We start from the raw sequence: 21,410 nt of genomic DNA, 5'->3' as shown, positions 1-21,410 counted from the left end.
CTGGTGTGTGGTTGACCAAAAAAAAAAAAAAAAATCAGGCTGGCTAGGCAGGGCTTAGGGTCAAATTGGGCAGCTGTGTGACTTCAGTCGAGGGGCGCCCCAGGCGTCAGGGCCCCATCTGGTCCCCACTGCCCAGGAGAATCTGAGGCCTTCAAGGTAAGAAGAGCCGGGCATCGGGCACCACCCCCTCCGGGCCCCCGAGAAGAAAGGCTGGTCGTGGAGGAATACCTGGGGGAGGCGGGTTTGAGGGCAGATGTAAGACCCTCATCCCCAAGGGCTCTCCAGAAAGGGGCCAAGGAGCCCTGATCTGCCCCCGCTGACCACGTTCTGGGGCCGGAAAGGGGAAGCAGGCGTCGCTGCTCTGTAGCATGAACGCAGGCTGGGAGCTATTGGCAAGGCTCCCAGCGGCCATTCTCGGGGGCACGAGAAGGCAAAGGCCAGCGGCCACAGCCCCTAATAGGTGCAGATGGCAATCTGGGGGCTGCTGGGAGGCGGGGGGGGGGGTAGGAAGTCTCTGTGCTGAGACTTCCTGAGCCCGACCTTGCACTTGGTCACATACCCCGCCCAGCACCGAAGGCCACCTTCCCTGCTTAGTGGCTGGGCACTGGGGCCCCTCCCCAGCCTCCCTTGTCCCCTCTCTCCTCTCCATGCCTAAGGGGCCCAGACAGGATCCCCCAAACCGGCCGAGGCCCAGCACCCCCATCTCCCTAGAAGCTCCCTCTTCCCCTCCCCGGTGGGTCCTATGTTGAAAGTCTATTTTGAAAACTCTTAAGTGTTCCTTGCGGTAGGTAGCAGAGCCGATTTATCAAGTTTATTTCCTGTGAGCCTCCCTTTTTTATATTCTATATCAAGAGGAGTTTTTGTAATATAAAGCAGGACGCCCACACTGATGGTTTTGCACTGGTTTTTGTGACTGTTTCTTACAAAAAGAGAAAGGAACGAAGAATAAATAGTGACCGTGAGGAAAGGTGGTCTTGGTTTGGGGGCGGGGTGGGGAAGCTGGGCCGAGGCAGGAGGCTGGCAAGTGAACCGGGGAAGGGGCATTCTGGGTTCTCCCAAACCTTTAGGAGGGACAGAGCCAGGACGGCATCGTCCCAGCAGGCCCGCATTACCACCCCCGGGGACAAGGTCCTGCCACCCTCCCTCAGCTTGGCTGGCTCAGCCCCCGCGGACGCCCGGACTTCCCCCTGCCCTGCTAGCCTCCCGGGGGAAATCTATCCGCCACGCCCAGCGGTCATTAGGACAGCCCATCCACCGCTTGGCGGCATGCTAGCCAGGCCTCAGAAAGCATGGGTCAGCTCAGAGGACATGCCTTGGCTTGGGGGCACTGCCCACCAGCCAGTACCACTTCCCAAAGGCTGCCGTGGCTCTGGGCCTGCCTGGGGCTCGGCGGTTGGGGGCAGGATTCTGCAAAGAGGCACAAACTTCAGCCTCGCGAGACGGAGGCCAGGGGAGGACGGCCCCTCCTTAGTGTCCAGCCTCCCTTCCGCTCGGCCGCGGTTACCAGCAGCACAGCCTTGGGCGCCCAACCCGCTGGACCTCTCTCCTCGGCTGTGTTAACAGCGGCGGTGCCGTGCTCCGCTGGGCACAGGCCGTGTCCCTGGACGTGTGGCTGCAGGCCACAGGGAGGGCAGCGAGGCCCAGTGCGGGCAGGGCCTGGACCCAGGACGCAGCAGCCAGAGCTGGGCTGCACCTAAGGACCAATAATCTCGCCCCCTAAACACTCTCTTCCAAGACGGGAAGCAAGTCTGGGGCTGGGGCTGCTTCTCTCCACATCTGTCCCCAGGACACGGGGGCTGCCACTCCCGGGGTGCCGGAGGGAAGGGGGGTGTCGGGTAAAGGCCTCACGGGGGGCACACAGGCTGCTGGGCCTGCAGGGGTCTTCATCTCTGAGGGAGCCGGCTGCCGGCCTCTTCCAGGCATCTGATGGGGGCTGGGCATGAGGGGAGGCGGCTTGCTGAAATATTTCTATTTTTTGCCCCTGCTGAGCTTGAAGGGCATCCAGTCCTACCCAGCCGGCCCCAGAGGCACCCCAGGCCAGAGGGCAGCACCCTGGGGAGGGGGGGAGGGGGGATAAGGGGGCTGAGCCAGGTGCACCTCGGACCCTGGAGGACATGCCGGGTGATGGAGACATGCTTCTCTCTCTTCCTCAACCACAAACCCCGTCACTTACAGGTGGCCGCCATCTGGGGTTACCCGGGTGTCCATCTGTCAGGGCCGGCCTGGGGCTGAGGCCCTTGGCAGCCTCTGGACCCAGGCCAGTTGGGAGAGGGGGCACCGAGGGGCCTTCAGGAGCTGCGTGGAGGCAGAGCAGCCAAGAGCGAGGCCCGAGGAGAGGCCGTGGCCGAGGACAAGGCCCTGCCACCTGCAGCCCACCTCACAGAAGGCGGAAGGGGAAGGCACCAGGGGTCAAAGGCGGACCCCTGCCTGCCAGCCCGCAGCTGCGCTGTGTTTAGGGGGCAGAGGGTCCCCTACATGTGGAGAGCGCCCGCATGGAAGGGAAGGGGCCCGGGGTCAAATTCTAAGGTTTTCCAGGCATGGGCAGAAGCCAAGTTCAGCTGCTTGGGCACTAGACTGGCTGGGGGCCTGGGGGAGAGCAAGGAGGCGGTCCACAGCCTCTCAAGAAAGAAGGGTCTTGTGACAGAGGGGCAGGAGCCTGGCCTTGGCCGGATGCCTGTGACTCAGGCTCTGTCCTCGCGCATCTGTCCAGGGGATCCAGAGGCCGAGACACCCATGAACAGGAGGCGTCACTGTGCGGGGGGAAGGATGGGGTGCAGAGGCTCCATCCCTCCCCAAACCTGAGGGCCCAGGAGATCACAGCGTTCGGGGAGTGCCCAGGAGGAGAGGAAGGCGGCTACTCCTGCCTGCCTGGGGCAGCGTCCTTCCTGCCTTCCGGAACCAAAGGGAAACCGAGGTCCCCAGGCCTCCCTGCCCCAGAGGGGCCCCTGGCCCGGCGGGCGGCTACACTTTCTTGGGTTTTCGGCCGACTTGGTAATAGTAGTAAACGCTGATGGCGACAAAAAGGAGGCGGCTGGCCAGGAGCAGCAGGATCCCCAGGGACACGAGGCCTGTCTCGGCGAGCGTGGCAGTGACCACTGTGGGAGAGAGGCCGGGGGGACACAGGTCAGAGGCGGGGATAGCCCTTACCCCAGCACGGGATGCCATGGGCCCCAGGGTGGCTGCCTGACTGACCCCCGCCCTGAGCTGGGGCATCCTATCAGCTGGCCAACCGTAGCAGGTATGGGGGGCGATCATGTGGGCAGAACTGGTTGTGTGTCATCACACCTGTGCTGGGTCCACAAGTGAGCAGTGGACTGTGGGTGCACGGGCGTGTATGCGGGAGGATACAGGCACCTATCAGCTGCGTGAGCACAGGTGTGCAGGTGTACAGGTCAACCCAGCCACACGAGTCCCTCCCCCTCGCACAGGTTTTCATCGCTTCCCAGAAAACAAGTGGCAAGAGTTGGGAGGCCAGGGGCCAAGCTGCCCGCACCCTGTACCCCATCAGCTTCCCCATCACTGCCCACCTCAGGACTCACCCAAGAACTGGACCGAGAAGTAGCAGGCTTCGGTGAGCAGGGTCCATCGGATGATGACCTTCTCAGCCGTGTAGAGAGCATTCCACATGATCAGGGAGATGCCTGGGGTGGGGGACAAAGAGGGGAGCGGGGGGCAGAGTAGCCTGATCCCCCCGCCCCCTTGGGGGACGGGCAGGGGGCCTGGTCCTCCACCCTTTGACAAAGTAACCAGGATCCCGGACATGCCCTGCCCCCACTCCCACTGCTCAAATTAAAACTCCTTCGTCATCCAACCTGACCCATAACCCGTAACACTAGCTCTCCCATTGCGAGGCTGAAGGGCCTGAAGCTGCCCCAGTCCCCATCCCCCAACCCCACCCCAGAGCTACTGGCGCTGGCCCTTGAAGGTCAAGTAGAAGTGCAATTGGCACAAGGCTGGGGAAACTGTGTTGCGAAGTCGTGGAGGCCTTCTGAAACGGGGGCCTCAGGAGGTGCGGCTGGGGTCCGGGGCCCGCCGTGGGATGTGGGGGAGGGGGGTTTGGAAGAAAGGCTGGATGCACCCCACAGATGACCCTGAATATCAGAGACCGGAAGGAGCTGGGACTTCAGTCTGCGGGTAATAGGGAGCCACAGAATGTTTTGGAGAAGAGGAGGGACACCCCCAGTGCTGGGTTTTAAATGCTGTCATTTAGCTTCCTAACAGGCACTGCTGCGTGTGACTCAGGTCGGAGAGGAAACAGAAGTGGTTCAAATGGGCGGTCCAAGGGCGAGGGCTTTACAGACACTGTGTTGATTCTGCCTCCTCCTCTGGGCTGTGAGGCCCTGGAGGGCGGAGCCTGGGCCTCTTTCATTTCTCTACCCCAATGCCTAGGTGGTGCACTGCACACAGCAGGCGCTCAATAAGTGCTTTGTCCCAGATGATGCTGAGGCCAGTCCCAATCCCCTGGGGACAGTCTACCAGTGGCCACAAGATGGCGGCACACACCCAGCAGAGACAGACTTGTTGGCTGAAGCGTGGGTTCTGAGAAGGGGAGCCCCTGCACAAAGAAGGCTCCCCATGTTCCCTCGGCCCCTATTGGTCCCTCGGCTGCCTAGCCCCTCCCCAGAGTCTGCCCTAGCAATACTCACTGAGGAGGGCGCCGCCATAGAGGCGGATGGGGGTCTTGCTGGTCACCTGCACTCCATCAAAGACTGCATCATAGAGCTGGTCAGGAAAGGTGAGGGCCTGCAGACAGCGGGCAGGAGGCTCAGGGTGAGGGGCTCACTGTGGAAACTTCCCCTGGACATCTTCCTTTCCCCAGTAGCAGTCCAGGATCAGGACACTGACTGCCCCCGACCCCTCCCTACCAGGACAGAAGATCTGAGGTTCCAGTGACAAGGAGTTGGGACCACGGACCATGGGAGCTAGGATGCTCCAGGGCAGGGGAGGGGGCCAGGTCCCAGGGGCGAGGCAGGGACTCACCATGATGGCGATGCCAGAGAAGAGCACAGCAGAGACAAGCTGCCAGACCCTGGGGAGGCGTGGAGAGGAAGGTCAGAGCCACCCCAGGCGCCACAGAACCCTTCCCTCTCCAGCCAAGATGCCCAGCGATGGCTGGTCTGGGGGAGGGAATTTGACGGGATGGAACCAAAGACAAGACTACACAGGGACAAGCTGATGAGCCCCGCCCCCTAGCCCTGTCCGCCACCAAACTTGTGATGCTCACCTGAGGCCCAAAGGCTCCCGAACAGCAAACTTCATCTCATTGCCCAAGACCTGGCTGATCTGTGGACACAGAGGGGTCAGAGGCAACCAGGCTGAAGGCAGCTCTGCCTGCCCAGCCTACTCACCCCCTCCCAGAGGCCCCTGGATGCCCAGGTGGCTCTGCTTAGCCAAAGGGTCACCCAGGCTGGGAGGGTCACACTGAGGCACACCCTCTCTTCCTCCTCTTGACACCGGGGCTTATGGGAAGCTGAAAATACAGTGGCTGAGGATGAAAGCTCAGAGGTCCGCCAGATGTGGGCTTGAAGGCTGGCTCTGCCACTTATTGGTGGCAGAGTCCTTAACCTCTCTGAGTCTCAGTTTCCTCATCTGTAAAATGGGTTAATAACTGACACTACATCTCCCAGGGTAAATAATGCTTATAAAGTAGCTGGGGCCATAAGAAGCAAATAATAAGCACTCAGCTAATTCTAAGGATCCATTTTCATTATTGCTACTATGCCTCTGACATATCCATTAGACTTCTAGAAAATATGAGCTAAATCTGGGGGCTCCCTGCAGCTGCAACGGGTCTCAGCTATTCTCCCCAAACAGTGGGCCAGATCTGCCTCCCCAAATTGGTGCTCGGAGGCAGACCCCCATGTGGCCGGTTCGAGGCCCCTCCTCCGCGCTCCGCCCACCTTGGAGCGGTGGACCTCCCCGTCGTCATCCTCCCCGCCCACGCCGAGGATCTTCCGGGTCTTCAGGCGGCTCACGAGGTCCGTCTGGCTGTGCTTCTTCATGAGGGGTGGGGGCTGCTTGGCTGCCATCTTGTCCTGGAGCCCGGCCTCTGTAGGAGGGCTGCAGGGAGACACCAGCCTCAGCCACGGGTCCTGCGCAGCTTCCAGATCTCAGAGGGCAGCCAGACCCCAGCCCAGGGCCTGGGGAGGCCTCCCCGTCAACCTGGGGCAGCAGGTGGACACTGGAGGAGGAATCTGAGGGTCCAGGTGCAGTACTGGGCTCCCTAACCACCCGACTGTGTGATTAAAAGGGTCAAGTCACTGCCCTCTCCTGGCCTCAGCTTCCTCATCTGTAAAACGCGTTAGGGCAGATGGTCCTAAGGCCTTCCCGCTCTGCCAGCCCGTCTGGCCTAAGTGGATGTGGCACACCCCAGACAACCAGGCCGGAGGGAGCCTTACAGACAGCCCTGGAAGAGGTATAGGCCCAGGACAAGGCATTCAGGCCTGGATAGACTGTACCCAAGGTTCCTGGGGGCAGGGGGTAAACTGGGGCCTGGGTCAGCCTTGGCAGAAGAGGGAAGGGTCTACCCAAGCCTGGGTAGGGCTCCTGAGTTCTGGAGTCCAGGCCACCACTGAGCTTTCGCCCAGACAATTCCTCTGCCCAGCAAGCCCTCCCACCCACCCTCCCAGACAACCTCCCTCTAACCTGCCAGCGCTGAGAACAAGGGGAGGGGGTGACCCCAGGACCCAGCTGAGCCAGAGGAGGGATGGCCAGGAGAGTTGGCAGGGCTGTGGCAGCAGTTCGGGCCTTGCCCCTCCCTGCTCTCCCCTCACCCCCCCCCCCCAGGTCTGCCCACGATCCTTGATGGCCCCCAACCTCCGGCCTCCCCCCAGCTCCACCTCAGACCAGCTCTTGAGCACCTACTGTGTGCCGGGCAGTGGAGACGCTGATGTGAGTTGAGTGGCCGTCCTCACCTTCAGTCAGCACAAAATCTATGTGGAGGAGACAACAGTGTAAACCACAGTGAAGTAAAGGTTTCCAGAAGCTGGCCCTGAGTGGGCTCCTGTGATCTTGCCGCCCTGCAAGATGGGTACTATTTACACCCATTCTACAGATGAGAAAACCAAGTTCAATGAGGCTCGATAGAAGACCAGGTTGAAAAATGGTAGTACCCCCACCCTATCACGTGCTGCACCAGTGCTGGGTGCCTCCCATATCCCTGCACCTCTTTCCCACCCACAGCTACTCTCCAGAAAGGCAGGAAAACCATCCCCGATAACAGACAAGGCTCAGAAGTTGCCTGTCCCTCAACCAGGGACCTGAGGTGGGCTTGCTGGACCCCCCCAACCAGGCATCAGACTCAGGTCTTTGTGTGGCCCCCGGCAAGTCTCACCCTCTCAGCCCCAGCCAGAGGCAGGGCACAGAAATGTCCCCAGGTCACCTCCAGTTTTCCAGCCTCTAAGACACTAAGACCCAGTGTCTTAGAACAAAATAAAGCACCCAGCAAATAAACATCAGAACAAAGGATCAAACGTGGGGTGTTTGGATAACATGGCTTTACACTGGATGAACTGGGCAGGGAGCATACCAGCTCGAGTTTGGAAATAATGGCCAAGGTCATTACTGGAGGTCTTTAGTGAGTAACGTCCAGGCCCCACTGCCCTCCTAAGCCCCCTGGCCTAGCTCCTCACCTGTACAACAGGGGCAGCTATGCTTTCCTCTCCCACGTATATACACCCCGGGGAATGGGAGGCGGCGGCTGGTGGTGACCAGGAAGGCAGCTCAATGAATGGCTGACGCTGGTCAGCGGGGCAGCCGCCTGGGGCAGCGAGGGTTTAACCAGGCTCCTGGGGTGGGGGGTGGGGGGGCGGGCACTGTCACAACACCTCAGCCGCTTGCTACCACCTTCTGGTGGATCCAGGTAGAAGCTATAATCAGCCTGGCGTCCCTCCCACTTGCCAGGTGGACCCGCGGGAGGCTGCCCCCAGGGAGCCAGCAAGCCATTGGCCCCTCACCCATGCCTCCATGAAGGAAGCCCCAGGCGGGCTGGTCGCCACCCTTCCTCTTCCGGCCTCCGCTCTGGCCTTCTATTTGTTAATTTGCATACAGTGAAATGAACCTTCTTTGGGGTCTGTAGTTATATGAATCTTAGCACATGTATAGATCCAGGCAACCACCGCCTCCAAATCAGGACCCAGGGCAGCTGCATCACCAGTCAGACCCTCCCCTCACCCCTAACCCCAGGCAACCGCCGATCTGTTGTCTGTCACTGTAGTTTTGTTTCTGTTTTTTCAAATGTGTTACATAAATGGAATCATGTAGTATATAACCGTGGATACTGGCTTCTTTCACTCAGCATCATGTCTTTGAGACTCATCCAGGCTGCTGTGTATATGGACGTTCCCTTCCTCTCGGCAGGAGAGTGGGAATCAATGTACCGGTACCTGGCGTCAATGTACCAGTTCGTTTACCCTGTCACTCACTGAAGGACGTCTGAGTTGTTTCAGAGTTTGACAATTATGAATAGAGCTGCTATAAACATTCATGTGCAGGTTTGGGTGTGACCATGAGCTTTCATTTCTCGAAGGTAAGTACCTGGGCGTGGAATTATATTGAGTTATATGGTAAATCTACGTTTAACTCTAGAAGAAAGTGCCAGACTGCATTCCAGAGCAGTGAACCATTTCCGCTTTCCCACAATGCATGAGTGTTCCCTTACCCCCCATCCTCGCCAGCACCAGGTATGCTCAGACTTGACTTAACCCTTCATATAGGTCTCCATAGTGTTTTAACCCTTCTCACCCAGGCCGCCCAGGCTGCCTGACTCAGTCCTGCTGTGTCCCTTACTGCCTATGCTTAGTGGACAAGTCACACTGCTCTGAGCCTCGGTTTTCCCCATCTGTGAAATGGAGCTGTAATTCCCAGCTCCTCGAGATCCAGGGGCAAAAGGAGAAGCTTGGTCAAGAGCACGCAGCACAGCACCTACACATTTAAATGAAAGGACTGCATTTAGTGAGGACGTGCTGTGAGCCATGTAGAGGTGGTGGGATTGGGTCCCTGCCCTTAAGTAGCTTGCAGCCTGAGTGGGGACAGGGAAGCTGATCTGTCAGGCACGAATCAGGGCCAGTTGCTTCTCTGAGCCCGTCTTCTCATCTGTGAAATGGAAACAACGATCCTTACATCTTCCCTAGGCCTGGTCAAAGCAGAAACAAAATAACGGACAGCAAGTATTTTATAAAGTACCAGCTAACTGCTAAAGCCAGAAGAGCTTAGCTGCAGAAGCCACTCTCTCTGAGTTCAAATCCCAGGGCCACCACTTCTTAGCTGTGTGCCTGTGGGCAGGTCACTTACACTCTCTGTGCCTCAGTCACCCCATCCATAGTTGGGGAAGCAAAGGGTCTTCCCTCACAGGGATGCTGTGAGAATATAAGATGTGACCTCCGTGAAGGGCGTAAGGTAGTGCCTGGCCCGTACCAAGTGCTTGGTTGAGATGGGCACTTAGACACAGACACCCCCTCCTCCCCACGTCCCCCATGGAGCAGGGGCTCTGGGGTGGAGGCCAGGAAGCATCAGGAGAGGGGCCTAACTAGCATTTCCTAACGTCTCCACCCCTTGGGCAGAGCCCCCAGACCTCAATCCCATGGCGTAAGGCTGACACTCGGACCACAGCACCGCAGGCCTGGGCTGTGTCAGCGACCCCTGCTCAGAGGGTCGGCTGCCTTCCTCTGCCCAATGGTCCCTCCCCACCAACACAGACACAGGGCTCCCCTCGGCACCACAGGCCCAGGGCTGGTACAGAAGGGGGGCTACAGGGCAGGGTCCTGGGCTCCATTTGACTTCCGGTATCACTCCGGCACAGCCATCAGGTACCTGGGCTGGTGGGACCCACTGCGGCCGTACACAGAGCCCAGAGCCCAGCCGCAAGCTCGCCACCAACAAAGGGCCCTACAGCCTCCCAGGGAAAGTGGGATCTTAAACGTCATGTCCAGGGAGCAGGGTCCCCAGCACCTGGCCCTACAGAGTTAAGTTCTCTGAGCCCTGAGTCCCATTGCTCCTTCATCCGCAGGACTGGACCCCACCTGGAGAGGGCAGGCGGGCAGCTGCCACACTCACACACTCACATACACACACACACGCACGTGTGCGCACAGCAGCCCCTAAGTACCCCACCGCCGAGACACACCACACACCCCCTCTGATCTGCCCATGAACTTTCCTCCCTTTCAAGGTCACTCCAGGTAGGACTGGCCCCATTGTAACCTAAGAGAGGACGGAGGACAGTTCCCCCACTCCCTCCTTGTACCCCAGCTGAACTGGCTTTGGGACAGCCGGACCTGGGTTCAAATCCTGGTTCTGTAGGACACCGCAGCTCTCCCAGCCTCAGCTGCTGCCCCAGTGCAATGGGGCTGATGAGAAGGCTCACTCTGCAGAAGGGCTGGAGGAGATATAACAGGCGATACCTTGTGGCAGAGTGCCCTGCCCGGACCCAGGCAGGGCCCCACTCCTTCTCCTTCCCTCTCCTCACTCAGCCATGCACAGTGGAAAAAGCCTGCCTGTTACAGCCGTCATGCTTCCTTCCCCAGGCCCCTGTGCCTCCTGAAGGGCCCCCAGGGCTCCCCGGGGGCCAGGCTGGTGCCAGGCTGCCCAAGGCTAGGGGAAGGGCTGGGAGGAGGGCTGCCCTTGCTCCTAGATGCTCGCTTGGGAGGCCCTGCCAGGTAAGGAGAAGGGAAAATGTGGATGGCAGCCCCCAGACCCCGTGCTCACGATCCTCTGCATTCTGCCCCTGGCCAGCCTCTCTGACCTCAATTGCCAATGAACTGGGAAATCACTGTCCTTCGAGCAAGTGTTCTCCCTTCTGAACCACTGCTTTCCACTCCCTCCATCCCGATGCCCCCCGTTCCTCAGGGTCTTTGCATGCCCCCTCCTCCAGGGAGCCTTCCCAGGGCACAGTGCCCCTCCCCTCTCTGGACCCTCAGTGGCAGCCAGGGCCACTTCCGGACCATCCTCATCATCATTTCAGGGCCAGGCATTTCAGGGCTCCCCGAGACCCAGTGATCTGAAGGCAGGGCTGGTATCGTGCCCACCTGAGAACCTCCCCACTGGCCCCGCTGGGACACAGAGGCACCTTGGCAGCAGAGGCGAATGAGGGACGGTCAGGCCAAGGCAAGCAGGTCTCCCTAACTCTACCCACAACACTCAGGATCACACTCAGTTAGACCTGGCAGGGCCCAAGGGGAGGCTCTGCTCCACACACACGCTGGACACGCTGGACAGGCCAGAGAGCTGAGGCCCAGAGCGGACAAGCTCTGCCCCAGGCCACACGTGAGCTGGTGACACAGGAGAGCCGGGAAGGAGCTTTGTGGTCAGGCAGAGCTGGGTTCCAATTTGGTGCCTCCTCTGGCCAGGTGACCTTGCACAAGCAGGTCAGGGGCTGCTGAAGACTCCAGGAGAGTAGATGGGGTTTTCCCTGGCATCTGGGGTGCCCAGGAAATGACTGGAGGTTGGGTGAGAACGTTGGGCGAGACCCCACTACCACCTCAGAGAGCTGCAGCCATCCCTAGGTGAGTGCCACCGGGCAGGGGTTACTGATGCTTTTGTTCACCCGGCCTGGACAGCTCCAGGCATGGGAGGAGCTCAACAAAAATTTGGGACAAAGTAAAGCTGGAGGAAGGGTTTCGAGGCCCCCTGCTAGCCGAGATCTGACCCCGTGTAGCCCCTTCCTCCTTCCTCATCTGAGGCCAGAAAAGAACATCCCCAAAGAGCTCCTAGCGGCGGCGGCAAGACAGAAGGGGCCGTGATGGCACAGAGGCCAAGCAGAGCCTCGAGATCGGACCAGGAAGGGAAGGGCTCATGGGGCGACGGGAGGAGTGTTACAACTGTCAGGGGAGGGGCGGGGGGTGGGCATATACTTAATGATGAGGCAAACTTGGACTCAAACCCCCAACTCTTACTCTTAATTGCTCTGTGACCTCAGGAAAGTTACTTAACCTCTCTGAGCCTCCATTTCCTCATTTGTGAAACCACACGACGACTTCTTAGCTCACAGGGTTGTGATCAGACGGACTGAGAAAAGGCAGTGGAGGGGCCTGGTCCCTGGTATGCACTCCCCAAAGGACAGTAATTAACAATATTAAAGGGGTGGCTGTCCAGGCGCTGCCCTCGCAGCAGATCCGATGGGGCTGAGACATCTTTCCCATGCCAGTCCTGTAGGACCTCTCCCAACCCCCCTGTAGCCTTCCCAGAAAGCCTGGTTTCCATAGAAACAGATGGACTGCAGAGCTGTCCCCTTCACGGAGAATGTGCCACCACGAGGGCTGGCTTAAGAGGCGCTGGGGGAGAGGAAGCGGCCTGGGGCCCAGAGCACCCACCAGCCTCCGGTGATTCAGGGGGGAGTCATTGCTGTTGAGTGTCAGAGCCAAGAGCCACTACCTTTGCAAACAAGACCCTCTGTTGGAGGGGCAGCATACCTGTCCCTCCCCATCTGGTAAGGAGAAATGCCCCCAAAACATCCTCCCAAGGAAAGGAGGCAGGGGACCAGTACTTCTAGACCAGGAATTCCATGTAAGCCCCACAGCCCTATGAGAACAGCTGTACTATGACTCCCATTTTAGAGATGAGGAAACTAAGGCCCAAGGGACTTACGTATGTGTCTCTTGGGGGTAAGTGTCAGAGCTGAAATTCAAACTAAGCTAACTGTGCCTAACTGGATATTCAGATAGAAGCTGGTGTACGTGCACGCGTCTGCATGAGCACACATGTACATGTGCGTGTGGCAGGGGTGTGGTGTGGTGAACACGACATCCAAAAAGAACTCAGCTCTAAGCCATCTTCCCCATCACATCTCCCCGTGAAAGTCCCTGGCAGGTTGCCAGCATCTGAACCCCTCCCTGGGGTCCAGCCTCCTTTGGATTAAGGCCCTGTGACTCCAGCAGGACCTGGGAAGGGCTACAAAGGAGACCCATTGTTCGGTTATCACGTTGGTGCAAAATAGCTGGAAATGGGGTCTGGGACAGGCAGCACAGGAGTGGGGGCAGTGAGAGACAGAGCCTCCCGGCCCTGGGCAGAGGGAAGGGGAGGTAGGGAGAGACCCAGCAAGGGGACCATGGGGACTGGAGGGTCCACATCATCCTTCCTGTGGTCCCTTCCCGGGGCAGCCCATCAGCCCCCTGGGCGAGATGCGATCTAAAGAACCCAGCCCAGAACCCTCCACCTCAGGCGGAGTGAATTTCAAACCTCAAGGATCCAGATCTCTGGGTTCTGCATCATTAGTCCTGTGTCTTTGGGCAGATTAACTTCCCGGAGCCTCTAAATGGGGTGACAATGCCTGACTTACTAGGTTGTCAGCAGGGTTGGACTAAACTAGGAAGTCACACAGCTGCTTCACCGACATTATTATCACAGTGGCCTCTGGGGTGCAGGTTTTGCTGGTGGGCGTTTCCTCAGGGTACACGGGCTAAGGGAAGAAGCTGAGGAGAGGCTGCCACGTGGCAGGGCTTCCTTGCAGTGTATCCCTCGAGAGCAGAGTGCAATTATTCTAAAGGCCAGTCTGCCTTAGGCAGCCTTGTCTCTCAAGTCGCCGGTGAGCCAGTGGAAGGCGGGGCTGCATCACCCATCTCTCTCTGTACCAGCATCACCACCGGGCTCAGGGCTCTGTGTCAAGGGCAAGGATGACAGAGTAGAACTGGCGGGGGAGAAGAACACGATGCGAATCCTGCTGGCGTACAAACCAGTCCCCGTGACAAAGCTCTGTAGTCAAGAAAGGGATTCCACACCCCATTTCCAAGAACTCCAGGAACACAGGAGCTGGCAATGGAGGGTTTGACTGAAGCTGGAAGGCTGAGCCCTGAGTCACTGGGCTGGGAGACAAGACAGCTGAGGTCACCAACAGATTCTGCCATCACAGGTAAGCCAGGGCCGGGCTCTGGGACTCAGCTTCCTCGCCTGAAAAACGGAAGTGTGGTCTCCAGGACCCCTCCTGGCTGTGATATTCCGGATCTGGCCTCCAAACCTTGTCACTCACCAGCCACACTCCAGCTCCAGCAAAGACCCCAGCACAAGCTGCCCCGCCCCCAAGTCCTAGCACCTCTCTCACCGGCTCTGGAAACACACGTTTTGCTATTTCTCTACCAGTTCTCTTTCTTTCGAAGCTGCCTAATTTCCAGAAGGACAGAGGAAAGCCCACATTTTCATCACAAATATCTCCAAGCCCTCAGGGACAGAAAAAATAAACATTCCCTGCTGTGCTGGAGAGGGTGAGAGGGCAGGGCAGGACAAGGGGTAAGAAGGAGGGGACATCCCTGGGGGCCTCACCCTCTGAAACTGCTGTGTGGGCAAGGGGGTGTCCAGGCCTCGGATGGCCATCCACTGCCACACAGAAGTCACTGAGAGGGGCTTCTCTGTCCCTACTGCCACTCACAAAGGGCAGAACACATGGAGAATTCCTGTCCTTTCCAAACCAGGAGTGGGCCAGCCTCCCCCTCAGCCCAATGACCACATCAGGGCCCTCAGAGGCAGCTGGTGCTTCCAGATCCCATGGGGCCAGAGCTCTTGTGAAAAGGCGGTGGCCATAACCCTCTCCCCTCCCACTCCTTCCACCTCCCCCACCCCTGGAGATGCTCAGAAACTTGGAGAGGAGGAGAGAAGGGCGGGAAGGGAGTTTCCGTGAAGAGATGTCCCACTATTTTGAGCCAACTTTTTCAAAAGCAAGTAGTTATTTGCCCTTTGGGTGGGTTGCGGGAGGCAAGCAGAAGGATCCCTGTACTTTTCCCAGTACCCTGATGGGCCAGAACCACAGTCCAGAACTAACCATCTCCCCCAGGGTTTGGGGGGCTCTGGCATGACTCAAAAGGCCTGTGCTGATATCCTGGCTCCACCACTTATTAGCTGCATGGCCTTGGGCCAGTGATACTACCTCTCTGGGCCTCAGTTTCCTCATCTGTTAAATGGGTGTAATAATGACACCCATCTCCCACTGATGAGAAGATGCACAAAAAACTCCTAAAACAGTTCCTGTTTATAGTGAACGCTCAAAAATAATGTTGCTCTTATTTTCAGACAAGGAAATTCAACTTCTTTGCCTCAGTTTCCCCCTTGACCATACCAACTTCAGAACAGGTCCCCTTGTAGAAGCCACATGTGGATACAGAGTGGGGTGCTTACAAGGCAGTGGCCACACGAAGGAAATGGGAAGAGAGAGAACTAGGGTCACTCTGGCTCAGGAGGAAGATGCTGCCCTGAGTGTACTGACAACAGGTGGGCAAGGGGAACCTGGGAAGGGGGCTGGCAACAGCCTGCAGAATACGGAGCCCCTTGGGGTACTAAGCCTGGGTGGCTCCCCTCCACATCCCCAGCACTTGGCCAGGCCTGGCCTTCGGAGGGGCACAACCATTGTTGTGAATTAATGGTTGAGATGCAGGGTGAAGGGAAAATTATTACGGGCTAGGCGTCAGAACATTAGGCACCCCACCCTGCGGCTGCCACTCCTGGGCAGCTTGCCCTGGGGTTACTTATGCTATCTCTGAGCATCACTGCCCTCATCTGTGAAATGGGGAGGCTTATCCCCTCTCAGCCAGCCTTGTCTCCTATCTCTTCCCCACCCGCTCACTCTACCCTAGCTACACTGGCTCCTTACAGTTCCTCAAATACAGCGGGCACATTCCAGCCTCAGGGCCTTTGCACAGGCTGTTCTCTGCCAGATCTTTAGTCCCCGAAGCTATCCCCACAGCTCACTCCCTCAAAACTTTAGCTCATAAGTCACCTCCTCAGGGAGACCTCCCTGACCACCCTACTTAAAATGGCGACCTCACCCCTGGCCTCAACACCCCCCCACACTCAACTTTTCCCCCTCACCTCCCAATATACTATATAATTTGCTTATTTACTTTATTAGTTATTTGCCCCTCCCCCACTGTGTCAGCTCCAGAAGGGCAAGAATCTTTTAATTTTGTTCACAGCTGTCTCTCAGGGCCTAGAACTGTATCTGGCACTCTGTTCATTAAGTCATTTTTGGCCCAGCTCTCACAAACATTTTGTCCAATAAATGAAAGAAAGTAAAGAGCAGTTCAGCGCTGTGTGAATATCACAGGTCACTGTCAATTCCACTGTTCCTCCCACCCCCAACCCCTGGACTGGCAGGCCCTTCCTCCAGCAGACACAGAGGGGGGGGCTACCATAAGATCCTGGGGGAGGGGAGGCAGTTGAGTGTGGGGTTGGAGAACTTGGGGTGCGGGTGGCGGGCCTGAGCTGTGGATCCAGGAGGTACTGACGGCCAAACATGGGTGGAGGGCTTTGGGCCTCAGCCCTCCACTCCAAATTTAGGGCAGATTAAGCTGACAGCATGTGGGCAGAAAAGGAGAAGTCAGGTCGGCTGGTTCCCAAGACAATGGGGCCGGGAGGGCACCTTGGGGGACAGAGGCCCCCTTTTACAGATGGGATAACAGAGGCCTGGAGAATACGTAGTCTTATTTACTAACAACCCAACGAGAAAAATCTTTGCTCCCCCTGGGCTAAGTGTGAGGCCCGGCTAAAAAAATGGACTCTGCCTCCCCCTGGCTCTCCAACAACCCTCTCACCTCCCTCCCCACCCCCTCCCCCATCCCTATGTCCCTGGCACTGCGAGCCGGAGGAAGAGAGGGCGTCGGCTCCCTCTCCACAGACCACCAAGACTGGAGGTCCAAGAGGCCTCTCGGTTGGGGTGGGCATCCCTGCAGCCCCGGTGCCTTCTCCCCGCAGGGCAGCCCCACCGGGAAAAGTTTGTCTGAAGGAAATCAACCAGGAAGTGCGGGGCGGTGGGGCGGCGAGGCGGCCTCGGCCGTCGACGCTGGGCTCTGGGCTACGGAGACGCCTCGGGGTTCAAGGCCTCCACCCTCCACCCGGACCCCGCCCCCGCCGCCTTCGCTCCCGCGTAGAAATCCGCTCCCTCCGGGGCCTCGAGGAGGCGGCGGGAGCCCGGGACGGGGTAGGGGCGGGGGAGGGTGGAGCGAGAGGACGCCGAGCTAGTGCCCAACCGTGATAGGGGCGTCGCGGGTGGGCGAGGCGGCCTGGCGGTTCCCCTACGGACCCCCGGAGTGGGTACGAGCACACCGCCCAAGGCGGGCAGTCCCAGGCTATTCAGCGCCAGGACAGTGGGACCACGCTGCCCCCGTCCGCTGAGCCCGTCCGCCGAGCGCGCGACTTGGGAGAGAGTGGGGAGCGTCGGTCTCCACCTGTCCTTCCCCTAACCTCCTCCCAACAACTGGGGCTTAGGCTCGGCTTCCGATTCTGCTCCCCCCACCCCTGGAGACTGGGGTCTCCCGGTCTTGCTCCTCCCCCCTTCAATGTGTCCTTTATCTCCCAGCTCCAGATACCCACCCACTTTCATAGAGGGCTGGGGGCTCCAGGCGGGAGCTCCTGGCTGTCGGACGCCTCCGGTGCTCTGGCCCAGCACTCCAGCCCCCACGGTCCCCCGAACCAGAAGGTCGGGCCAGACTTATGGGCAGCGGGAACCCCGCCACCTCCAACCTCGACCCAGCAGGGGGCGAGGAAGGGGACTCGCAAGTTTGTGCCGCACACACCCCAGACCCGGGAACAATGGAGGGAGGACGGAGACAGGGATGGAGGGGGAGGGGACAGAGAACCGAGCGCGGGGACCGAGTCAGACCCCAGGGAGGGAGAAAATGCTTTCCGCTCGGTTTCTCCCTCGCTCCGAAGCGGAGAGCGCGAGCCCAAGAGGCGGAGGCGGAGGGCGGAATAAACCGTCGTAGAGGGAGGAGACGGCGGAGGGAGGAAGCCGAGGGAGAGAGGGAAACCGAGTCAGAGGAAAGGGAGCAAGCGGAGAGCGCGAAGGAGAGGACCTGAAGGGACTGCGGGACGGCGCCCGGGAGAACCGCGGAGGGGGGAATCCCTGGAGTCCCGGCAGAACCCTCCGGCGCCAAGAGGTGCTGGGGCGCCCGGCTCGCGCGCACGGGGTCCTCTCTGTCCTCGGCGGTCCCTGCGGCCGCAGGAGCCCCAATGGGCTGCGCTGCGCAGGCACCGGCCAGCTGGCGGCGGGAAGGGAAAGTGCTAGGCTCCGAAGCGGCGGCGGGGAGCAGAACTCACGTTCCTAGCGCCTGCTGGCGCCGGCGCTGCGCGGAGCTGGCGTGCCAGGGGGACTCTCGGGCCCTCGGTCGACTCACATCGCGCCGCCCGCGCCGGGCAGGGCAGGGCCGGCTGGACTACGCGCGGCGCCCAGCGCGGCGGGGCTTTGCCCGAGTCTGGCGGCCCGAGCTGGTCCCTCCTCTCAGTTCCGTGCACAAGCCAATGGCGCGCCGTCCCCTCCCACGCGCCGCGCTGCCTAGCCCCCGAGGGTGGCCGCCGGGGCGGGCGGGAGAGAAGGGTTGGGGGAACTGGGCTCCCGGGCTCCCCAGCCGAGGCCTTCCCGGAGATCTCCTGCTGGGGGCGCGCTCACGCCCGGGGGGAAGGCGGTTGGGAATCCGAACAGAGGGCCCGCGCCGCCCAGGGAGACTTTCGTGGCAAATTCTCCAGACTGCGCCCCTTTCGTGAGACTATCAACACCCTCGTAGGTTGGCAAGCCACCTTGTCTTAAATATCCCTGGGGTATCGCCTGGGGCCTAGGCCAGTGTCTAAAACGGAAAGGAATGCTTTGGCTGGTAGATACCCAAGTGTGTAATAACACAGTTACACAGCAATGGTCCCCGTCTGCTGAGCGCCTGCTCCGTGCCAGGCACCGTGTGCTGAAGGAATTACAAGTGTTAACTCGTGATTCTCACAACTACCTATATGAGGCCGGGATGATTGATCCCATTTTACAGACGGTGGTTGTTAATATTTGCTTTCATTTAGTCTTCTGGCTTCCAGCCTAGGCTCACCGTTTCTAGTCCTCCCTTGCCTCATGTCAAGTAACATGACACCATCAACACCCCCCCCGCCACACACACACACACACGCACACACACGCGCACACACACACACACACGCACACCTTCATCCTCCATCCTAAAATCCAGCCTCAGCTAAGTTGCTACAAATTTGCACTGTCAAGGCACAAAGATCTTAGCTGGGGCTCATTGGCACATGGGGGAGGAAGGAGGCACAGTGGCAAGACCTTTTGTGTCCGCACATCCTGTGGAGGGCAAGGGGGGTAAGAATGGAATTTGGGGGTCCTGGAGGCTCTCTGGGAGCCTTTCAGCCTAAAACAACTAGATTCCTACAGCAATTCCCCCCCCCCACAAGATTCTGAGCTCATTTCAATCCTTTGTGACTAGTAATGTGTGTCCCCACCCGAACTCCCACCAACCTCCTTCCTAGAAAAGAACACCTGCATCTCTTTATCTTGGCGGATGGTCACAATGGGAGGGGGCTGGAGGAAAGAGGAAGGCGAGGTTGACGACAAGCTCCATTTCACAAGATAAGCAAAGGGGGCAGAGAAAGGTGAGTGGTTCCCCAGGCTTCTACCCGTACCTTAAGAGTTGATCAAGCAGACTCTGGAAGCAGACTGCCCAGGTCCAAATCCTGGCTCAGCCTTTTGGAAACTGTGTGGCCATGGGCAAGTAACCACCTCTAGGTGTCTGGTTTTCTCGGTGTACAAACTGGGGGCAACCAATAGTAGGAGCACCTGTGGTTGTGGAGATTTAAATGGCAGCAGTTCACGCTTATTGGGCGCTGACTGTACCAGGTGCTCAGGGCTGGCGTGCCAAGCAGGCTCCCGTTGCCCTCTCCGAAGCTGTGACTGGGCAGGAGAGGCTATGCCCTTTACACAGAAGTAAACAGGAAGTGCCTGGCTCATAGTAAGCACCCGGTGACGGTTAGCTGTCTGATTACCAAGGTAACAACTCTGATCCGGAGGCAGTGCTGTGGCCCACAGTGCCACCATCCCTGCTCCCAGCCAGTGACGGCCAACAATGAGTGAATGAGTGAATGAATATGACTGCAGATCAGGATGGTTCCTAGCTTTGCTGGGTGAAGCACAGACCCCAAACCCACCTGACTGAAGTCTCAGGGCTTGATAGTAGTCTTTGTGACAAGTTAGAGTCTCAACCCACTGTCTTAACAGAGCTGGCTCAAGCGGGGGTGATGAATTCATTTGTCACCCCTTCTGCCTCCCCAGCATTCTGGGCTCTGGGTTGCTGAAGGGCAGGCATCAGCCTCACTTGTGTGCGCTGTTCCCCCTGATTGCCCCCCTGACTAGGAGACACAGCTAATGCTCCCCTAGGTGTGACTATTGGATATACCTGAGAGCCTGACTTTTATCAATAGACGGAGGGACTTTATAACCATCGCTCCGAGATCTCCAACACAGAAGGGGCTGCTTTAGTAGTAGTGAGCACCCTGTCACTAGCAGCATGCAAGCAGAAGCCAAGGAAGAGTTGATGAGGGTGCTACAGGAGGAGTTCATGCCTTAGGTGGTGTTTGATGTGGATAAACCTTGAGCGCTGGGTGACTTGATCCTGTGTTCTTGTCTCCCAAGGCCATCAGATGGGAGGATGTGAGCACAAGCCGTCCCATCATCCTTCGTGAAGGAGGCAATGTTGACTGGGCCCTTCCCGTGCGCCAGGCGAGGTGCTGGCTGTTGGGGCCCCAGTCCCTGTCCTTGAAGAGCTTATAGCTCCTGGGAGACAGATGCACACGCAAATAGTCAAGCCCAGCAATGGAAACAACTCGCAGTAACAGCCAAAGTGCTTGGGGGCCGGAGGAGAAGGAAGAGACATTCTCCATTACCCCTGGCGTCCACTTTCCCTAAGGAGCCCATTAAAAGCTCTGTTCTCTTCCTTCCTATATGATTTTCTAAAGTGATGTGCCTCTTCTTCAGAACATTCCTTAGACTGCCATTCTGCCGTTAACATCTCTGAGTCACCTCATCTTTACATTGGACATAAGTGTAAAGAGGATAAAAACCGACGTTTGTAAAGTGCTCCCCAAATCTAGGCAAGAATAGGTGCTTGACACGTGGTGGCCCTGAGGTGTCATCATTATTTACAGTGCAGGACAGGGAACATTAACTGAGAGGGCGAGAGAAGGGGGTTAGGACCCTGGCTCTGCTCCTAACCAGCTGGGGCACCCTCTGCTGCTCCTGAAAAAACGGGCTTGTGAGAGTCACGTGAGGTGATGAGATGCAAAGGGTTTGCAGACTGGAAATGCTGATTCCTATTATTATCATGATTATTGTGATTCTCATTATTGTGAAATGTTTCCCTCAAAGCCCCAGGAGGGTGGGGGTGGGGTGGAGGTGGAGCCCAGACCCGTGGCTGGGCGAGGGTCACTCCCCTCCAGCCTCCCACAGGAGCCTGGGAGCAGCTGGGCCTCCATCTGCCCAGGTTCCAGCCAGCAGGGGCGGCAGCACATCCTTTGCGGCTGTGTGTCTGTGTGTGTGCCCGTGCAGGTGGGTGTTGGAAGGTGGAGTGGGCACAGGGAATGCCCGTGTCTGTGGCTAGAAATCACTTGTGGATTGTGACTCCCTGGAGAAGAATGCAGAGGCAATTAGATTTCAAAGATGC

The 21,410-nt window shown here is 58.5% G+C and overlaps 1 protein-coding gene across 3 annotated transcripts; it reads right to left on the bottom strand.

Moving 5' to 3' along the window:
• Positions 1–887: 887 nt before the first annotated feature.
• Positions 888–18,243, bottom strand: TP53I11 (tumor protein p53 inducible protein 11). Of its 3 annotated transcripts, none has more exons than XM_079930272.1 (8): positions 18,016–18,243; positions 6,865–6,932; positions 5,901–6,060; positions 5,225–5,283; positions 4,981–5,029; positions 4,647–4,743; positions 3,540–3,641; positions 888–3,095 (listed from the first exon to the last, which is right to left on the bottom strand). In XM_079930272.1, exons 3-8 carry the CDS (start codon positions 6,027–6,029, stop codon positions 2,962–2,964), a joined length of 570 nt encoding a protein of 189 aa, XP_079786398.1. In that variant the 5' UTR covers positions 6,030–6,060; positions 6,865–6,932; positions 18,016–18,243; the 3' UTR covers positions 888–2,961. The 3 variants fall into 3 exon arrangements, with proteins under 3 accessions (XP_079786398.1, XP_079786400.1, XP_079786399.1); XM_079930274.1 differs by lacking the exon at positions 18,016–18,243 and adding an exon at positions 17,290–17,384; XM_079930273.1 differs by lacking the exon at positions 18,016–18,243 and having other exon boundaries at positions 6,865–7,143.
• Between the last annotated feature and the right edge of the window lie 3,167 nt (positions 18,244–21,410).

The sequence above is a fragment of the Stenella coeruleoalba genome (genome assembly GCF_951394435.1).
Source record: "Stenella coeruleoalba genome assembly, chromosome: 8".
Lineage (NCBI taxonomy): Eukaryota > Metazoa > Chordata > Mammalia > Artiodactyla > Delphinidae > Stenella > Stenella coeruleoalba.
Note: the sequence above shows the minus strand (reverse complement) of the source record. Positions and strands in the feature narration are given on the sequence as shown.